This window comes from Sus scrofa, chromosome 3, assembly GCF_054392235.1.
Source record: "Sus scrofa isolate SSC_HxYL_T2T_F1_AM1 chromosome 3, Sscrofa_HxYL_maternal_Yorkshire_Landrace_v2.0, whole genome shotgun sequence".
NCBI lineage: Eukaryota > Metazoa > Chordata > Mammalia > Artiodactyla > Suidae > Sus > Sus scrofa.
Genome location: NC_139385.1, coordinates 126,228,517 through 126,248,706, shown reverse-complemented (window position 1 = coordinate 126,248,706; position 20,190 = coordinate 126,228,517). Strand labels below are relative to the sequence as shown.

The 20,190-nt window shown below is 38.5% G+C and overlaps 1 protein-coding gene across 26 annotated transcripts in view; it reads left to right on the top strand.

The window, feature by feature from the left end:
* NCOA1 (nuclear receptor coactivator 1) overlaps window positions 1-20,190 on the top strand; it is a 253,860-nt gene that overhangs the window by 225,688 nt on the left and 7,982 nt on the right. For all 26 annotated transcript variants that reach the window (XM_085015947.1, XM_085015954.1, XM_085015948.1 and 23 more), the window contains 3 exon segments: window positions 947-1,349; window positions 11,038-11,212; window positions 17,135-17,318. In XM_085015947.1, coding sequence (XP_084872073.1) covers window positions 947-1,349; window positions 11,038-11,212; window positions 17,135-17,318 — 762 coding nt within the window.

The window sequence follows — 20,190 nt, the reverse complement described above, 5'->3', positions numbered from 1 at the left end:
TGTCACTTTGCAAGTTAGACCATGAGGTGACTTCAACCTAATTTTATCACTTCTTTCATCATTCATAATTGTATAGCTACTAAAACACTTATTCTAATGCCCAGAGCAATCTTGTAATGCAACAGTGATACAAAATACCTGGGTTCATTTATTTCTGTTCAGTATTTTATTTCTCATTATTTATTTTCTTTTAAAGTGATCAGTTGGCATTGGATCCTGGATTTCTGATTCTTCCCTTTTTTTTTTTGGTCACATCCTTGGCATGTAGAAGTTCTCAGGCCAGAGATCGAACTCATGCCACAGCAGCAACCCAAGCCAATGCATTGACAATGCTGGATCTTAAAGCTGCTGAGCCACAAGGGAACTCCTGGGGGTTTTTTGGTGGTATTTGTAGGTTTTTCTAATTGTGAAGATAATGCACATTCATTATAGATAATTTGGAAAATACAGAAGAGTGTAAAGAAGAAAATTAAATCACTTGTAATAAAATTTTATTCATTTAAGTAAAGTGGAATAAATGGTCTTTGTGGAAAAAAAGGAAAAACTAAGTTTCTCCATGCTTGAAACACAGTAAACTTTTTGGAAATGAAAAAGAAAACCTAATGCCAGATAAGATAGAAGTCATCAGTCACATTTTCTTTCTCTTCTTTATGGTATTCATGTTTCTCTTAACAGTTTTTCTTGTCTATATTATAATATTAATCAATATGTACTTCCTTTGACTTTTATAAGTTCTAGGTGACTTTAATCTCTAAAATGTACTTAATTCATTTTCTCTCCTGTGGCTATTACTTTGAGGTTTTGTTCCTTTTCTACTTTTGTTCTCCTTGTACACTGATTTTCTACATATTCTGTTGCCCCAAGCTACTATGCCTTATCCTATAAGTTTTCCAAGAGCAAAATAAAATTAGAAAATGAGGATTTTTTTTTTTTCTGTCCTTTGTAGCCACCCCTGAATGCCCAAATGTTGGCCCAGCGCCAGCGGGAGTTATACAGTCAACAGCACCGACAGAGGCAGCTAATACAGCAGCAGAGAGCCATGCTCATGAGGCAGCAAAGCTTTGGGAACAACCTCCCTCCCTCGTCTGGACTGCCAGTTCCAATGGGGAACCCCCGTCTTCCTCAGGGTGCTCCGCAGCAATTCCCCTACCCACCAAACTATGGTACAAATCCCGGAACTCCACCCGCTTCTACCAGCCCCTTTTCACAACTGGCAGGAAACCCTGAGGCAACCTTGGGCAACCGCAACAGCATGGTGAACAGAGGCATGACAGGAAACATGGGAGGACAGTTTGGCACTGGAATCAATCCTCAGATGCAGCAGAATGTCTTCCAGTATCCAGGATCAGGTATGAGGATTACACCTTTATGTTGCTTTTATAAGCTCAGTAGCTCTCAGTACCCATGGGCTCTGTATCTTTGGATTCACATAACCCCAGATCAAAGATATCCCCCCTAAAAAAAATTCCAGAAAGTTCCCAAAAGCAAAACTTGAATTTGCCACACTCCGGGAACAACTTTGACATTGTATTTATGTAGCATTTACATTGTATTAGGTATTATAAGTAATCTAGAGATCATTTTAACTATATGGAAGAATGCACATAAGTTATGTTTCCCCATTTTATATAAGGGACTTGAGCATACATGGATTTAGGTGTCCATGAGGGTCCTGGAACGAGTCCCTCATGGATACTCAGGGACAGCTGTTCCACATACAGGCTCAGGTCTCTCTCTTCACATGTGTTTCAGTTCACTGACATTGAAGCATTTTGCTGAAGAAGAAAGACGCTGATGTGGGAGTCAGGAGATCCAGGCTCTAGGCTTTGCTCTTAACCACTAAATGGTTGAGACTTGTCTCTCTCATTGATAGCTAACACGATTAAGTTATAGGATCCATAGGACCTGTCTGATTCTAAAATTTTTAACATCTTGTCTGCAAAGCATAATCTTAATTTCTTACTTTCTTGAGTCCCTGTGAGACTATAAGGAAAAGCCCATGTCAAACAATGGGTGTAGTAAGTACATAAATTCAAAATTTGCATATAGTTTTTTTTTTTATCATCCTGCAGATTTTGTTTCTGATAGCTTACATAAGAATAATCAGTCTTCACAAATTATCTCAGACTTCTTATTGGTGTCACGACTCTTAGCTGCTTAGGTTGTAAGATATCCCTCTGCAGTTATTAGGCAACTTTCTCAAATGCTTTGTTCTTTTTTAATCTTACATTTGCGTTGTCTCTTTCCTGTTCCCTTTGTCTCAGGTAATGATATCTTTTTAAAATTTTTCTTCTATCACTTGGAGATTCTAATAGGTAATAGAAATAAAATACATTTGATTAATCCACCAGGTTTAATCAAACTTTAATGTAAAATTAATGGCAAATTCCTGGGGAAAAAATTTAAATATATCCCTTCAATTTAAAAATGAAAGAAAAAGTAAATTTTAAGCCTGCTTAAAAATGAATTTTAATGAGAAGGCTGCTATTTGACTTGAATACAATTTTGAAGTTATATAGAGATTTTTTTACATGGCAGTATGCTTATCAACTTTGACAGCCAAATCAATTTAGACTTTTCATTCTGGTGGCAACAGGTGCTGAAATCCTTTGACTATTAAATTAAGTATCTAGGGAAACATGTGTCAGAGAGCAGCAGAATTCTCTAAGACATTTTAATCAAAATTATGCCACACTGGTTTCTTTGTCCTCAAGACAATGAAGTCATCTTTGGCTGGTTTATATCACTTCCACTATATGTGTGGGCAAGAAAAGGATTATAAATCCATATTTTAATTATAATATTTCTGAACAGGAGTGGCCTTCAAAAGAGTTGTATTTTCATGCGTCTTATGATTTCTGTATGCAGAGAATTTGACAAGCTTCCTTCACTTTATTCTAGCCCACAGAAGTACTTCCTCCAGCATTAGAAGACTTCTGTTGCTCGATTTCCCCATTCTCTTCCAAAATGTCAGCATAGCAAAAAGAGCGAATAGATCCTGACTAGCATTTATGGCATTTATTGCAGAGCCTTAAATCAAAAGATTTATCTCTTTTATTGGGAGAAAAATAACTACAAATAAGCCAAACACTAATAAATTCCCCAATAAATTCTCTTATCAAAAGAAATGAGTTCTGTTGTGGCTCAGCAGCAGGTTAAGGATCCAGCATTGTCATTGCAGTAGCTTGGGTCGCTGCTCTCTTGTGAGTTCGGTCCTTGAACCAGGAATTTCTGCATGCCACAGGCACAGCCAAAACAAATAAACAAAAAGATGGAAAACAGTACTTCTCAAAAAGCTTAAGTGTAGAACTACCATGTAACCCAGCAGTTCCACTCCTGGGTATATAGCCCCCCCCCCAAAAAAAAATGAAAACACTAATTCAAAGAGATACACACCACTCCAGTGTCCATGGCAGCATTATTTACAATAGCCAAGATAGGGAAGCAACCTGAGTGCCCATCAATAGATGAATGGATAAAGATGTGAGGGGAGGGGGGTGTTTGTGTATAATGTGTATATTATATATAAGTGTAATTATATAGGTGTGTATTATAGAGATAATGGAATACTAGTCAGCCATAAAAAATGAAATTTTGCCATCAGCCATAACATGGATGGACTTTGAGGTTATATTGCTAAATGAAATAAGTCAGAGAAAGAAAAATATTGTGTGATATCACTTATATGTGGAATCTAAACAGTGCAACAAACTAGTGAGACGCAGATATAGAGAACAAACTAGTGGTTACTAGTGGGGAGAGGGAAGTGGGAAGGGGAAGTTAAGGGTAAGGGATTAAGAGGCACAAACTACTATGTATAAAATAAATAAGCTATAAGGATATCATATGCAACACAGGGAATTTAGCCAATATTTTATAATGACTATAAGTGGAAATTTTTGGGGGGCCATACCTGAGACATGTGGAAGGAAGTTCCAGGGCCAGGATCAGACCTACACCACAGCAGTAACAATGCGGGATCCTTAACTTCGAAGCCACCATGAAACTCCAAAAATTAATTAATTTTTTAGAAAAACACAGTACTTCTGTCAGTTTTTAGTCATGCTCTTTTATACTTCATCTCTGGAAAGCCAGGAAAGGAGAACTACCATCCTGCTCCTGTTTCTTGACAAAAGCACTAGAAAAGTGTTCCAAAACCCCAGTGCCTGTGAAATTGACAAGACTTCCTTCAGGATTGTGGGTCTAGTCTTTGATCTCTTGCAAGTCAGTGTAGAACACAGTGATGGAGACAGTGAGTGGCGCGTCCTTCTTCTCCAGGCAGTATAACCAGATGTGTTGCTGCCCATTGTTAAGTATCTATCTGGTACCTGAAGTTTTCTTCCAGTCCAACTTTTTTTTTTTTTTTTTTTTTCCGCTTTTTAGGGCCACACCAGTGGCATATGGAAGTTCCCAGGCTAGGGGTCGAATAGGAGCGACAGCTGCCAGCCTACACCACAGCCGCAGCAACATGGGATCTGAGCCACATCTGTGACCCACACCACAGCTCAGGGCAATGCTGGATCCTTAACCCACTGCGCGAAGCCAGAGATCCAACCAGCATCCTCATGGATACTAGTCCGGTTTGTTACTGCTGAGCCGCAATAGAAACTCCCTTCTAGTCCCAACTTTTGACTGACAAAAAATACCTTTCACAAAATAAGAATTTTTGTTTGATAAAGTCAGTATTTGTACTACAGACAAATTCCAGAAGCTAGGTACAGTGGGAAGAATAGTAGTTTCATCAGTTACAGTTTGAAATGAAATGGTGGAACTTTCAGGTCTTCTGTGAACTGTTTCAAAAAAACGGGGAAAATTGTTAGTGTTTCTAGAAAGCATAAGAACATTTAAAGATGCAATATTTTAAATTTCTTTCATTGCTTTACGTTACAAACACGCTCTACCATGTTCAGCAACCTGGTAGAAAGCTTTAAGACCAGGTTTTGTGTTGGTACAAATTAAAGTTCTGGAGAAATTCCAACCTTTTCAAATCAACTTCTCAAAATAAACAAAAAAACTTCCACAACATGTTTTTATAAATAGTTTTATTGGAACACAGCCATGCTCGTTACTTTACATATTGTTTATGGCTAGCTTCACGCAGTAGACTTAAGTAGTTCTTACAGAAACCTTATGGCCTACAAAACCAAAAAAATTTACTTATCTGGCCCTTTGCAGGGAAAAGTTTGCTGATTCCTGTGTAAACTGATGATAGTAAAACCAAAGGATGAATACATTATCTTAGCTTTAGTCCTTTGCTTTGGCATCTTTCAGCTTAATATAGGCACCAAGTAAATGAAGGAACATGTAGGTGCTAATAGTGACAGAGTGTACTTTCTTTTATTTCTGAAAACAGAAAAATTTTCTGGATTATGATGATTGCATAAGAATAGAATTAGACATTTAAATTTTATTTTATACTATGGTAATACTCAAAGAAAATGGGGGAAAAAATTTTTTTTTAATTTTATGGCCATACTCACAGCATATGGAAGTCCCCAGGCCAGGAACCGAATCCAAACCACAGTTGTGACCTGTGCTGAAGCTGCAGCAATACCAAATCCTTTAACCCACTGTGTGGGGCCTGGGATCAAAACTACTCCTCCACAGGGACCCAAGCTGCTGCAGTTGGATTCTTTTGTTGTTGTTTTGTCTTTTTTAGGGCCACACCTGTGTCTTATGGAGGTTCCCAGGCTAGAGGTTGAATCAGAGCTGTAGCTACCAGCCTATACCATAGCCACAGCAACAAGGAATCCTAGCCGTGTCTGTGACCCTACACCACAATTCATGGCAAGGTCAGATCCTTAACCCACTGCATGAGGCCAGCGTTTGAACCCGTGTCTTCATGGATACTGGTCGGGTTTGTTAACCGCTGAGCCACGACAGGAACTCCTGCAGTCGGATTCTTAACCCGCTGTGCCACGGGGAGGACTCCGAGGGTGATCGGAAAAGACATTTTTTGTGTCTATTTCATGAATTCCTTGAAGGCAGTCCAGATGTCCCTCTACAATAAACATGTCACTCCACTCACTCCTTCTGAGTGATCTCATCTACTCCTGTGGCTTTAGTGGCTTCTTCATGCTAATGACTCTGTTCTCTATCTCTAAACCTCCCAGCTCATGTGTACAGCTGCCTACTAGACAGACGCACTCGAATTTTCCATCAGCACCCCAAACTTGTCCAGTTAGATTTATCTACCCCATTTCGCCTTCCCGCCATGTCTCAATGTTCCAACTGAACAAACCTCTCAAGTTTCAAAAAAGAATACATACCTTGCTCTCTTTTCTTTTAGGCTTTTGTATGTCTTGTATCCTCTGTCTAAAATGTCCTTCCTGACCTGGCTCATTTCTGTTCCTCCCTCCTCTCAGAGGTGTCTCCTCTGGGAAGCCCTCCCTGACACTCCCAATCATAAGCACTCACCACCACTTGCTCATCAGCTCATCAGCTCCTTGAGTGAGCCACGTGTGACCTTTTCTTTTCTTTTTCTTTTTGGCCACCCTGAGGCACATGGAATTCCCAGGCCAGGGATCAGATCTGAGCCACTGTTATGACCTAGGCCACAGATGAGGCAACACCAGATCCTTAATCTGCTGTGCCGGGCCAGGGATCAAACCTGTGACCCAGTGCTCCCAAGACAACACTGATCCTCTTGTGCCACAGTGGGAACTTCATGTGTGACCTTTTCAATCTTTGTTTTCAAGTGCTTAGCACAGTAGTTTGGTGGGGAGAGTAGATGCTTAATGAATCTTTTAATGGAAAAATGAATCCTAATTCTAGTTGCTGCTGCCAAATGGTGATGGTACCATTTATGGTCCAGCAGGGAGATTTCACACAATCTAAGCAAAGATAGAATTTAGGATTCTTAAACTAGAAGCAGCAAGATTGTCTGGTCCACAGAATCCAAGATCCAGTTTAGTGGCAGAATTAGGACCAGAATTCTAACTACCCCTCCAAATTCATTATTCACAGACTGGTTCTTTCTACTAAAACAAGGTCATCTGATGAGGAAACATGGGCAGTTAGAACATGAGATGAGGCCAGAAAGAAACACCAAAAAGCATGCTGATGTGCTTGCAGTTTTATTTATTGTTTAGCTTTGACCCCAAAGGATAATATCCAAAATGTGATAAGTATCTTCCCCCTTCACATATATTATTTCATCATAAATAAGATTAAAAATGCATTAGGAACAGACAAGTATTTTTTGAGGGTCACAACCAAAATAGTTAAAATTTAAAATGTAGAATTAATGCAAAGACAGACAATATAAAAATGAAGGTGATGGGGCGAACCCACCTCCTAGAGTCTTAAGTGAAAAAAATTATTCCCCATATATTCTAAATCAAAATTATTTACCAGAAATTAAGTTACATATGGAGGAGATAACAAGGAGAAATGCACAATATGTATCTCTATTTATATAAGCATTACCAAGAAAAGTAGTTACACATTTAGAGGGGGAAAAAAAAATTAGAAAATCTACGGATAACCTTCACAAAAAAATTAAAATGCTTTAAAAATGGTACCCTATAGAAAATAAAAGTGAATAAATTAACTTCATCTCTGGCCAGATTAACCAAACAAAAAAAGAGAAAAGTCGTTGTATTAATAATGACAGAACACAAACTATTTCATGGGCATCTGCAATTATGTTTATAAAGAGACAATTAAGGATATAGAAACATGCTTATAGTTGTATAAGGATGAGGGAAAAAAGCAAGCCACAAAATTATGCAAGATTTCATAGAGGGAAGATTTGAAGGAATTATACTAAATTATGGGTAATCAAATTGTGACATTCTTTTTTTCTGTACCTTTATAACTTTATAACTTATAGCTACCTCAGTAGTATTTAACTGTGAAATGTATTTTATCAAGAAAAAATATATATACAGAGCACAAGCATAACAGAAAACATAAAAAGAAACCCATTTTTGCTGTTTTAAATTGTTGTAGGAGTTCCCTATGGCCTAGTAGTTAAGGATCCCATGTTGTCACTGCCTTGGCTCTGGTCACTGCTGTAGTGTAGGTTCAATCTCCGGCCCAGGAACTTCTGCATGCCACGGGCAAAGCCAAAACAAAAAAAAGAAATTGTTGGTTTTTTTCCACTCTCCAATTTGTGTCAAGATGGAGTAATAGGGAGCACATTTATTCTACCATCTGAAACAAACAAAAAATTGAACAGTAGTTCTAGAAATTGTCCAGACTCTGCTGCAGGGAGAGGGAATCTCGCAGGAGCCAGTGGTTCCCCTTAGTTGAGGCAAGGGTGCTTGGAGTCTGAGAAGCCAAGCAGCTTGAGGTTTCAAGGCACAGCACCAAAGAGAAGAGAGCCACACACAGAGAGAACCACAGGGTTCCACAGAGGGTCCTGCTCAGGTCTTCAGTTGAGTGCTAATCCGTGTACACAAACCAAGGCCAGGGAAAACCACCTGAAAAGATTAGAGGGAACGTTTTCTGAGTTCAGACAGGGTCAGCTCCTCTTCCCATGGGCCAGAATAGAAAACCTCAAAATTCATGAGTGTCAAGTAAAATACTCAGAAATGTTTTTGCCTCAGTAGCAGAGCAAAGTAAGCACCAGGCTAAACCCTGCTCTTGTCTCCCTAGGCACAAGACCCAAAAGAATTAAAGCTGTTCCCATGTAACCTATCCACAACCCAGACAAGTTCAAAATTTTAAATTCAGAGGAATTTTAAAAATCTAGCACCTAACAAGGTCAAATTTACAACTCTGATTTTTTTAATTGCCAGGCATACGAGATACAGGAAGATAAAACTACTAATGAAAAAATCAGCGATCAGTACCAACCTAGAAATTACATGGGTGATAGAATTAAGACAATTATAAATTATGCGTTTACTCTGTATGTTCAAGAAACTAGAGAAAGCTTGAACATGTTAACCAAAGACATGAAAGATGTAAATAAAACCAATATCAAACTTCTGGAGATAAAAACTGCAGTGCCTGAGAGAAAAATATACTGGAATAGGCAAATTAGATACTACAAAAGAAAAGGTGAACTTGAAGATGTAGCAATGGGAACTATACAAAATGAAATCGTAGAGGAAAAGACCAAAAAGGTGATAATTTACTCCAAATTAATTTTATAATTACAAAATTCTTACTAGAATATCAACATCCTTTTTGGAGAAATTGACAAGCTTCTTAAAACTTATATGGAAATGCTGAGATCATAGTAGCCAAGAAAATTTTGAAAATTAAGAACAAAATTGGATGACTACCAGTTTCAAAATTCTTCATAAAGTACAACAATCAAGACAGTATATAGTATTAGTACATGTGTAGACAGACAGATCACTGCAACAGAATAAAAAGTTCAGATATAAACCCTTACTTTTATGGTCATTTGATTTTTTAGCACAGTTATATCAATGGCTGCTAGTAAGCACTATTGTGAATAAAAAGGAACAAACTGCTGATAAATGGTACAGATTAGTTGAACCTCAGAAACATTATGCTAGGAGTTCCCGTTGTGGCTCAGTGGTAATGAACTAGACTAGCATCCATGAGGATACAGATTCAACCCTTAGCCTATATACCATGGGTATGGCCCTAAAAAGACAAAAAAAAAAAAAAAAAAAAAAAAAGCAAGGAAGGAAAAGAAGGAGAAAGGGAAGGAGGAAGGAAGAGTATTCTAAGTGAAAGATCAGATACAAAAGACCTCACATGATTACATTTATGTGAGGTTTCCAATAAATGGCAAATCTGTAGAGACAGAAAGCAGATCATGGTTGCCCAAGGCTAGAGGTGGGAATAGAAATTGACTGCAAACCAGCACAAGGGGATTTGGGATATGATGAAAATGTCTAAACTGGATTGTGGTATTGGATACACACCTCTATAAACTAACTAAAATCATTGATTTGGGCACTTCAGTGGGTGAATTTGATGCTATATAGGTTACATCTCAGTAACACGTTAAAAAAGAAAAAAGACTGGGGGAGTTCCCTCTGTGGCACAGTGGGTTAAGAATCTGACTGCAGCAGCTCAGTTGCTGTGGAGGCAAGGGTTAGATCCCTGGCCTGGCATGATGGATTAAAGGATCTGGTGTTCCTGCAGTTGCAGGGTCAGTGGCAGCTGTGGCTCAGGTTCACTTCCTGGCCTGGGAACTTCCATATTCCATGGGTGCAGCCGTTTAAAAAAAAAAAAAAAAAAGACAGGGAAGGGAAGAAAAGCCCCTAAATTAAACAACTGAGGAGTGGCCAACAAAATGTTTTCACTTTTCCTTTTACACATGGTTTTCTTAGTTTTTTCCCTTTTCAACTTATTTTTTTCAGTTTTTAAAAAAATATTTTTATTGATGTATAACTGACATAACATTAATCTTGGGTGTATAACATAATGATTTGATATTTGTAGATATTGCAAAATGATCACCACAGAGAGTTCAATTAACATCCATCACTATACTTTTTTCTTCATGATGAGAACTTTCAAGATCCACTCTCCTAGCCTCTTTCAAATATGCAATACCATGTTATTAACTATAGTCACTAAGCTGTACAGTACATCCCATAACTTAGTCATTTTTCCCCCAGTTTTATTGAGATATAAATGACATACAGCACTGTATGAGTTTAAGGTGCACAGCATAATGATTTGACTTACATATGTCATGGAATGTTTATCACAAATTTAGTGAATGTCTATATTCTCCTGTCCTTTTCAACACGTTTATTATGCAAGTAATCTGTCACATGGGCTCATATTTGTTTTTTACACTTAAAAATTCATGTAAACAGAAAAGAACAGAGAAGAAAATCATAACGTAATCATGGTACCCAAATCAACATCTTAGTGAATGGAAACATTCTCCCATATTTATTTTGTATGTTTATTTATCTCTCTGATTATACCAAAGTTTCTGTTTTATTTTTAAGAGACTGAAATATTTTCTTACTTTGTTGAATAGGCTGTTTCTCAGCTATGTTATTACAGATCCTTCTGGGGTTTTTTTTGCCTTTTATAGGCTTAATAAATGTATAGTGTATTCACATAAATTGCTTTGTTGTCAATTTGTAGGAATGGTTCCCCAAGGTGAGGCCAACTTTGCTCCATCTCTTAGCCCTGGGAGCTCCATGGTGCCGATGCCAATCCCTCCGCCTCAGAGCTCTCTGCTCCAGCAGACTCCGCCTGCTTCTGGCTACCAGTCACCAGACATGAAGGCCTGGCAGCAAGGAGCAATGGGAAACAACAAGTAAGGGGCAGTTTTTATACATGCGCATCCCTGATCCTCTGCAGCACATAAGAACAGACAAGCCTTCCCAACTAAAGAGAAGATTATTAGCTATTATTCACTTGCAAATTCAAGGAACTGAATTTTGTTATCAGCAAATAGTGATTTTTAAGTCCTTGCAGATTCAAGTCAGATTTGTGTGTTTATAGTACAGAAAAGTATTGCAGTGACCCTCAACCTTTTCATCCCACTTCTAGCACACCTGAAGAATGTGAGGGACTCCTATGTGTACCAGAACTCCCTTGGGACAGATGAAGGAATGGGTCCTTTTTTAAAAAGTGATTTTTTTAATCATTCTTTATAAAAACATTTTAAAATCTTAAAAATCTAAGCAAGAAGAGCAAAATGATATAATTCTGTGAAGCTGCGTAGTGGGCACACAGGTTTCACTCTCAGTATTTTTGAAGGATTTCATAGCAACAACAAAGATTTTATGTCTTCTCAGGTCATTCTGCCTTACCCTGCTTTTTGAATCTCTAGATTTTCAGTGGCCTCATTTTGCCCATTTTTGCTTAAAATTACCTTATAAAAGTCATCCCCCACCCCAAATCCCAGCTGCTGAACTTTTCACACATCGCTTGAGTTTTATGAGGGTTTTAATTTGGTTGTGTCTTGGTTCTAATGACAGGGAAGCCATTTAATCTGACAACATAATAAGTAAGGTAGTTAAAGTTGAAAACTTAAGACCGTAGTCTCTTAAAGTTCATTGAAAGGTAAGAGAGGAACTCTTCTGTCGGAGAACTCGTAGCTCTCGGTGGGGAGTGGAATACCCTCGGTAGAGACGGAACACTGTGCAATGCTCAAGAACTTAATCTCCTGCCATGTTCTAATCCCAGCTTCCTGAACTCACTTCAGATTCCACGGTCCACTGTTATAATTACTCCCTTACAGGCACTCTTAACTCCTTTGCCCAGCTCTCCTGCTGTTGCATTTGTGCCCAGCCAAATGCTCCCTAATGAAATCTACCTAAGCTCTTGCTCCATGCCTGCACCTGAGCACTTAAATGTGCCTTGAGATAAAAACACAGTCCTGCTAACACATCTGCCCCACTTCACAGTTAAATTCCATAAAGGACAATGCTCTATCACTTCCTCGCCTTCCATTCCTTTTTGAACCTGTCAGGCTTTCATTCCAACCATTCCACCAAAACTGTTCTTGTCAAGGTCCTTAATATCCTCTACAGTGCCAAATGCCATGAGCATTGATAGCACACATCTGAGCACTTATTCTTTCTTGAAGCCCCTTCTTTGGTTTCTGGAACAACTTTCTCTCTTGAGAAAGATGACTCTCTTTCTATCTCTCTGACTCCTCTGCTGGCTCTTCCTCATCTCCCTGATTTCCATTTGAGGGCCTTAGAGCTCATTCCAAGACCTCTTCCCCATATCTACTTGCTCCCTTGGTTGTATTATCCACTCTCACTGATAAAATTCCCGTCTCTATGCTTATGACTCCCAAATTTAAGTCTGTAGCCCAGACTTCTCCCCCGAACACCAGACTGTACAGACAACTGCCTAATCAACGTCTCCACTTAGAAGTCTCATAGGCATCTCAAACGTAACATGACAAAAACTAAAATTATATTCTTCCCCAAAACCTGCTCCTCCTCTGCTTTTCTTCATTTCAGTGAACGACTCCATTCTTCCCAGTTACTCGAAGAAAATCTTTTCTCTTTCTCCCACATCCCACGTCAGACATCTGTCAGCAAATCACATCAGCTTTTTAGCAGCTCTCGAGAACTCCTTACCTGTCCCTCTTGTATGCTTGAGTGCAAGCCAGCATCATCCTTTCCCAGGACCACTGCAGTGGCCTTCTGTCTCCCTGATTCCACCCTTGCTCTACTGTAGTTTCCTCTCCATTTGGTCGCTAGAGTGATGCTTTTAAAACATGAGGCAAGGAGATCCCTGATGGCTCAGCAGATTAAGGATCTGGCATTGTCACTGCTGTGGTGTGGGTTGAATCCTTGGCCCAGGAACTTCTGCATGCCATGGGCGTGGCCAAGGGAAAAAAAAAAAACCCATGAGGCAGGATATCAGCCCTTTCCTCAAAACTCTCCAACTTACTCAAAATGCAATATAAGGCCTTTGCCGCCCTACATAATCTTGCTCCTGGATACCTCTCTGACCTCATCTGCTATTCTCATCACTTACTCTGATGCACTGGCTTCTGTTTATTCTTCTGTTCCTTGGATGTGCCAAGTACATTGCAAACTCAGGGCTTTTGCATTTTTAAATCCCTCTACTGGAATGTTCTCTCAGCAGCCACAAGATTTTCTCTCTCATACTTCAAGCCTCTCCTTATACCTTATTAGATGTAGATATTGAATGCCACCATATTAAACTTCCCTAACCAACATTTTTTTTTTTTTTTTTGGTCTTTTTGCCATTTCTTGGGCCGCTCCTGCAGCATATGGAGGTTCCCAGGCCTAGGGGTCAAATCGGAGCTATAGCCACCAACCTACGCCAGAGCCACAGCAACACGGGATCTGAGCCGCATCTATGACCTACACCACGGCTCACGGCAACGCCGGATCCTTAACCCACTGAGCAAGGCCAGGGATCGAACCCGCAACCTCATGGTTCCAAGTTGGATTCGTTAACCACTGAGCCACGACAGGAGCTCCTGACCAACATTTCTAAACACCATTTCCCACCCCTTGGTTCCTCCTTTCCCATCTTTATTTCTCTTTATCATGCTTAACATCTGATACATTGTATGTTAGTCTTTTATGGTCTGTCTCCTCCAACTAAAATACAAGCATCAGAAGAGCAAAGACTGATTTTCTTTACTTTCTTTACTTCTGTCTGTCCGTCCTTTAGAATAGGTATGCACCTCATATACCTCCGTTGACCAAATGAATGCAGAGATTCCCTATATTCCTACCTAGGTCATTTTTTGAATTCAAATTCAAATGTGGACTTGAGTTTTTGTTGTACTTTAGCAATTTCTGTAAAATTTGACTTTCCCACAGCTATCACCAACTCTTCAAACATTCACACTTGCTTATCTAGTTCATGTATAAAAGCTGAGTAGTCAACACAGGCAGCATATGGTTGGTGACCACTCACTCTGTTTTGCACAGTGCAAGATACCACAAGGAACTGGGAAAAACAGTCCCTGCTATCAAGTTACCAAGAGAGTAGGTGGTGACAAGAATAGGAGAGAAGTAAAACGTGAAACAAAGACTCATTAAGCAGAATAATGTAATAGAGAGGTGATTTTTTTTTTCATTATCTCTCTAGTGGCAAGAGAAACAAAGGGTTAACCAAGCCTATTTGTCCTGGAACTGGGCAGTGTTCCTATGAGTCACAAAAGGAGAATCCCAGGGCTTATTAGCATTTTAAAGGCGAAGGCCTGTTGTTTAATCCTTTGTTTCTTATTTGACCTAGAACTCTCCCTTGCTTGTATGTGGAACCTCCTTAGGCTAACATCTTCATCTTTTTTCCTCTTTCCCCCACTCCATGATTTAAGGGTTACCGAATACCTAGTGCTAGCTTAAGGGAACTGTGATAACTGCTGTGAGGCCGGTGCGGAAAGCAGAGTGAGGAAGGGGTCCTTCACGGATTGGGCCCGAGGTGCCAGTGATCCCCACAGTCCACTCCAGGACCTGGAACAATGATTAATGCTGCAGAAGGGCTTGGTCTTCCACACGGAAAGACCTAAAATGGAACTGTTGGCAGGAGCAGTTTGAAAGAACTTAAGCTAATATACAGTCCCAAATATAAATTTAAAAGAAATTAAATCTTAAACTTTTTTCTCTAAGTATGACATCATTGCAGTCCTTGAAGCTTCTACATGCATTAACTTACATAGCCCTGCGCCTCCACTGTGGTGATTTATGTATCAGTTGACAAATGAGCACTGTCTAAGGCAGAAATGTTCTCATTAGAAAATGTGCAATAGACTAATAGTCTTTTTTCTCACCTTTAGTTTTGGGGACACTGTCTGACAAGCATTCACACTGTGCAGACATTAATGGTCCACAGATGCGTTATTGACCATTTGCTAGCCATATAATTTTCTTTGAGCATTTGTGTTTTATAATTACTTGGGGAAAATTCACTGCTTTTCTTCAGACATGATGAATAGGCTGTTTCTCAGCCTGTTCATTTCAGTATGATTACTTTAATCTACCAGAAGCTATAAATGTCAGTATATCCTGCTTACCTCCCAGGAGCTAGCAAAGGGTAGATAAACTATTGGTGGGGTAAATAATTTTTGAAATCAAATTTTTCAGAATTAACATTAACATAGGTGGAATTTTACGAGCAGCTTATTGTTAAAAAACTGATAGCTAATCATGAAGTATTTGTTGCTTTGTAGAACTTACGAAAGACACAATTCATTTTATTTTCCTTTAAATGAGTATATCTGTATCACTTAGAATTTGGGGGTTTCCGATAGAAATTTTCAGATTGTATTTACATGGAGTTTATTCCATACTGTTCTACCTACTAATAGAAACTGGTTTAACAAATGAGATCCTTGGTATAACGACAGTCTAGAACTTGGTGAAAAAGGAAGTATATAAAACAAGCCCTCTGAAAACCATAATGGCCCTTGCAGTTTGCTTCCTAAAAGAGACATGAAGCTCTCTTCAGACCTGAGAAGAAGACCTTTGGATTCTTTAAGAACCGTACATTTTCCAAATTAAAAAAAAATCTGGTTAGATACTTTTCTTAGTTTAGAGCATATTCAAAGTGGCCAGAAGCAGAACCCTTGAGAAGTGACAGCAAGTGATAGGACATTGGAAGGCTCTCAAATTTTAATGTGCATACATAGTTAGAAATGCAGCTTTCCATACCCTCCTCCCCAAAAATACGATTCGCTATGATTAGGATCAGGCCTGGGAGTCTCAATTTTCAGTGACTACCAGGGAATTCTCTTGCAGATGGTCCCTAGACTACACTTCAAAAACCATTGGTATAGATACAGTGAAATCTATCAATAAAAACCAGTCTGAATCTCATCAGTTGACAGCACTGAGTAACAACCCATATCCGTAATTCATTCATTCATCAGATATTTACTGAGTGCCCGCTACATGTCACTTACTTCTAGAGACACGGAATAAAGAGAACAAGGTACCATCATCCCCCTGAAGTGTGAAATCCAAGACAGTACACAGTCATTCACAATATAAGAATGCTACCTTTGACTCATTCATTCCTTTGTAAATTTATTCAGTGGATATGTATTGAAGAATAATATATATAACAGGTACTTTGCTTAAACAGGATATTCTCTGTTTAAGAAGATAAAATAGTGTAATAAATTTTAGAGTGATTTTGATGATTAAATGTATAAACTTAAGTTATCTGAAAGATTTACCTATGTGGAAGACTTCCTTAGTTATTCAGATAATTGACGCTCAACAACCCTGATACAGGTCACATAATTATAACTTAAAATGAGGTCTTTTTAGTTATTAACCTCCCTGCACAGAGTTCAAAGTGCATCAGAATGATATTTAGTTCTTGTATATTGTAACTTAAGAATATAAAATATTTTCTTTGAAATTCTTTTTTTTTTTTTTTTTTTTTTTTTGCTTTTTAGGGCCACACTCACAGCATATGGAAGTTCCCAGGCTAGGGGTCAAATCGGAGCTACAGCTGCCAGCTACAACCACAACCACAGCAACACAGGATCCAAGCCACGTCTGTGACCTATACCACAGCTCATGGCCACACTGGATCCCCAACCCACTGAGCAAGGCCAGGAATCAAACCCCTATCCTCATAGATACTAGTCAGATTCATTTCTGCTGCACTATAATGGAACCCCCTTCTTTGGAATTCTATCTAATAATTTAGACAAAGAGTCCAGTCACATTATCCCTGTGTTCATGAGCAGTGGATGTAATTGGGATTGTTTTTGAGTTAACAGTGTGTTCAGTCAAGCTGTCCAGAACCAGCCCACGCCTGCACAGCCAGGAGTGTACAACAATATGAGCATCACCGTGTCCATGGCAGGTGGAAATACAAATGTTCAGAACATGAACCCAATGATGGGCCAGATGCAGATGAGCTCTTTGCAGATGCCAGGAATGAACACTGTGTGCCCTGAGCAGGTAAGTGGCACAGCTGGCACACTTGCTGCATACACACACACAAACACACACACCACGACACACTGCAAATCATTACTCCAAGAAAATCAAGTATGTTCACAATTACTTGTCAAAAATAACCAGTTTTTCTTTCCCACTATCTTTTGATAATTACTATTTATTAAGATATATAAAAGAAACTTTGGCAGACCTTCTAAGATTTTAGTCTCGTGAGATTTTAGTTTTATATTTGTTACAAAATGATACAGATAGAACATTGACTTCACACTTAGCCTTTATGTTCTGAACACATTTTCTTCATTTCTCCCTTTCAACAAACTCAGTCCTTCCTATGCACAAAGATAGCTCTGTAGGAGATAATATTAACAAGTTGAGGAAACACAACATGAACAAAGGATTAATTGAATAATAGGACAAAACAGCTATGTAAGAAATGAACTCCCATGGGACCATGCATATATTTCTGTCAGATTAAGCATATATACAGTTAACCACTGACAGCTTAAAGTAAAAGCAGTCTGATTAGGAGAGTCTTCATGGAGAATTTGTCTAAAGAAAGAAATAGAAAAGAACATTCAAGACTGGTTATCATAGTATGCCCTAGGCAGGAATACATGCTGAAGAAGCCTAATGAATGTTAAGAAGATGTTTATATTATATTTAGAGCAGAATTTATGTGGTAAGCTTTTTTTTTTTTTTGCCTTTTTAGGGCTACACCTATAGCACATGAAAGTTCCCAGGCTAGGGGTTGAATCAGAGCTGCAGCTGCCGGCCTACACCCCAGCCACAGCAACCCCAGGTCTGAGCCTCATCTTCGACCTACACCATGGCTCACAGCAAGGCCGGATCCTTAACCTACTGAGCCAGGGATTGAACCCACATCCTCTTGCATACTAATCGGGTTCATTACCACTGAGCCACAACGGGAATTCCTGTGGTAAGCTTTTTAAGAGGCCATCTAAATCTTTAGTTTATCTTAGAACCTCTGAAAGATGTTTAAGGAAAGAATGACTAAATTCAAAGTAAGGTCTTTGAGGTAATCCTTGTAGTTATTATCCTGTCAGCAACCACAAAGTAGACTATGATGCCTAGGCTATGGTCATAGCTGTAATGTACAGCAAGTCTTAAAAACATGTAGACACTGATTGTCTTTTCTGTACAATTCCTTTTTGATAGGATTTTTTTTACTGCCCATTCCCTAGATATTATATAGGAAGCCTAAGGAAGTCAGCAGGGAAAAAAGCAACAACTTAGTGATCCATATTTTACAGCAAAACGAAAGAACTAAATAGGATTGTTTTTTGTCCTTGTTATCTTATTGCTTTTCAGTTATTAGAATTATTCACTATCTCCAGTATATTAAGACACAATAATAAAAATATAATGAATTAGGTAAAAGGATACTACATTTAAATGTATTTCTTAGATAGCTAAGCATTGCTTTTTTATTCCATTTGACAATCTCTGCCTTTTAATTGGAGTGGCTAGCCAATTTACATTTAATGCAATTAATGATATCAATATTGAAATTTTAAATCTCTCATTTTTTTCTCTTTGTCCACCTTGGCGTTTTTAGTTTAATTGAATATTTTAATTCATTTTATCTCCTTTGCTGGCTTATTAGCTATATGTAATTCTTAGTTTTTTATATTTCCCAACATAGTTGTTTCCAGTGTTCTCCATGCCTTGCTATAGATCCAGATTTCCATCTGTTATCATTTTCCTTCTTCCTGGAAGTCTTCATTTAACATTTTTTACAGCACAGGTCTGCTAGTGATGAATTCTTTTTTAGCTTCCATATATCTGAAAAGTTTTTGTTTCAGCTTTATCTTTGAAAGTTCTTTTCCCTAGAATTCCTTGAATTCTAGGTTGGTGGTTTTAGCTTTCAATACTTTAAAGATGTGGGCCCACTGCAGTATTTCTGTTGAGATATCTGCTGTCATTTTGTCTTTGTTTCTCTGTACATGGCTGATCTTTATCACTGGTTTTAGGCAATTTGATTATAACATGCCTTAGTGTGCTTTTCTTTGTGGTTCTTGTGCTTAGGGTTCAGTGAGCTTCTTGATTCCTAGGTGTACAATTTTCATCAAATATGGAAAAGTATTGGCCATTTTTTTCTTCAGATATTTTTTCTGTTACCTCCCTACCCCTTCTCCTTCAGAGACTCCAGTTACACATATTGTGGGCCATTCAGAATCATCCCACAGCTCACTGATCCCCTGGGTTTGGAGGTTTTTTTAGGGGGTGTGAGGTCAGTCATTTTATTTCTCTGTATGTTTCATTTTGGATAGTTTCTATTGCTATAGCTTCAGATCCACTAATCTTTTCTTATGAGATGTCTGATCCGTTAATTTTATCTAGTGTATTTTTCACCTCAGACATTGCTATTTTCATCTCTAGAAGTTCATGGTAGACCCTTTTTATATCTCCCATATCTCTAACATGTTCAGTATTTCCTCTATCTTCTTGAACATACGAAATATGGTATGTTCTTAAGAAGTTCCCTGGTGGTGCAGCATGTAAAGAACCTGGTATTGTCACTGTTGTGGCTCAGGTCACTGCTGTGACACAGGTTTGATCTCTGGGCTGGGAACTTTCTGTAGGCTGTGGGCGCAGCACCCCCCCAAAATATAGTAATTGTCTTAATAGTCTTGCTTGTCATTTCTATCATCAGCATCCTTTGGGGGTTGGTTTCAATTGATTTATTTTTCTTTCCATTATGGATCGTGGTTTTCTACTACTTTGCATACCTGATAATTTTTTATTGGATGCCAGACATGTGAATTTTACCTTATGTTCCTATAAATATCACTGAGATTTGTTTTATTTATTTCAATCAAACTTGAAAATAAACAGTTTGATTTTTCAAGTC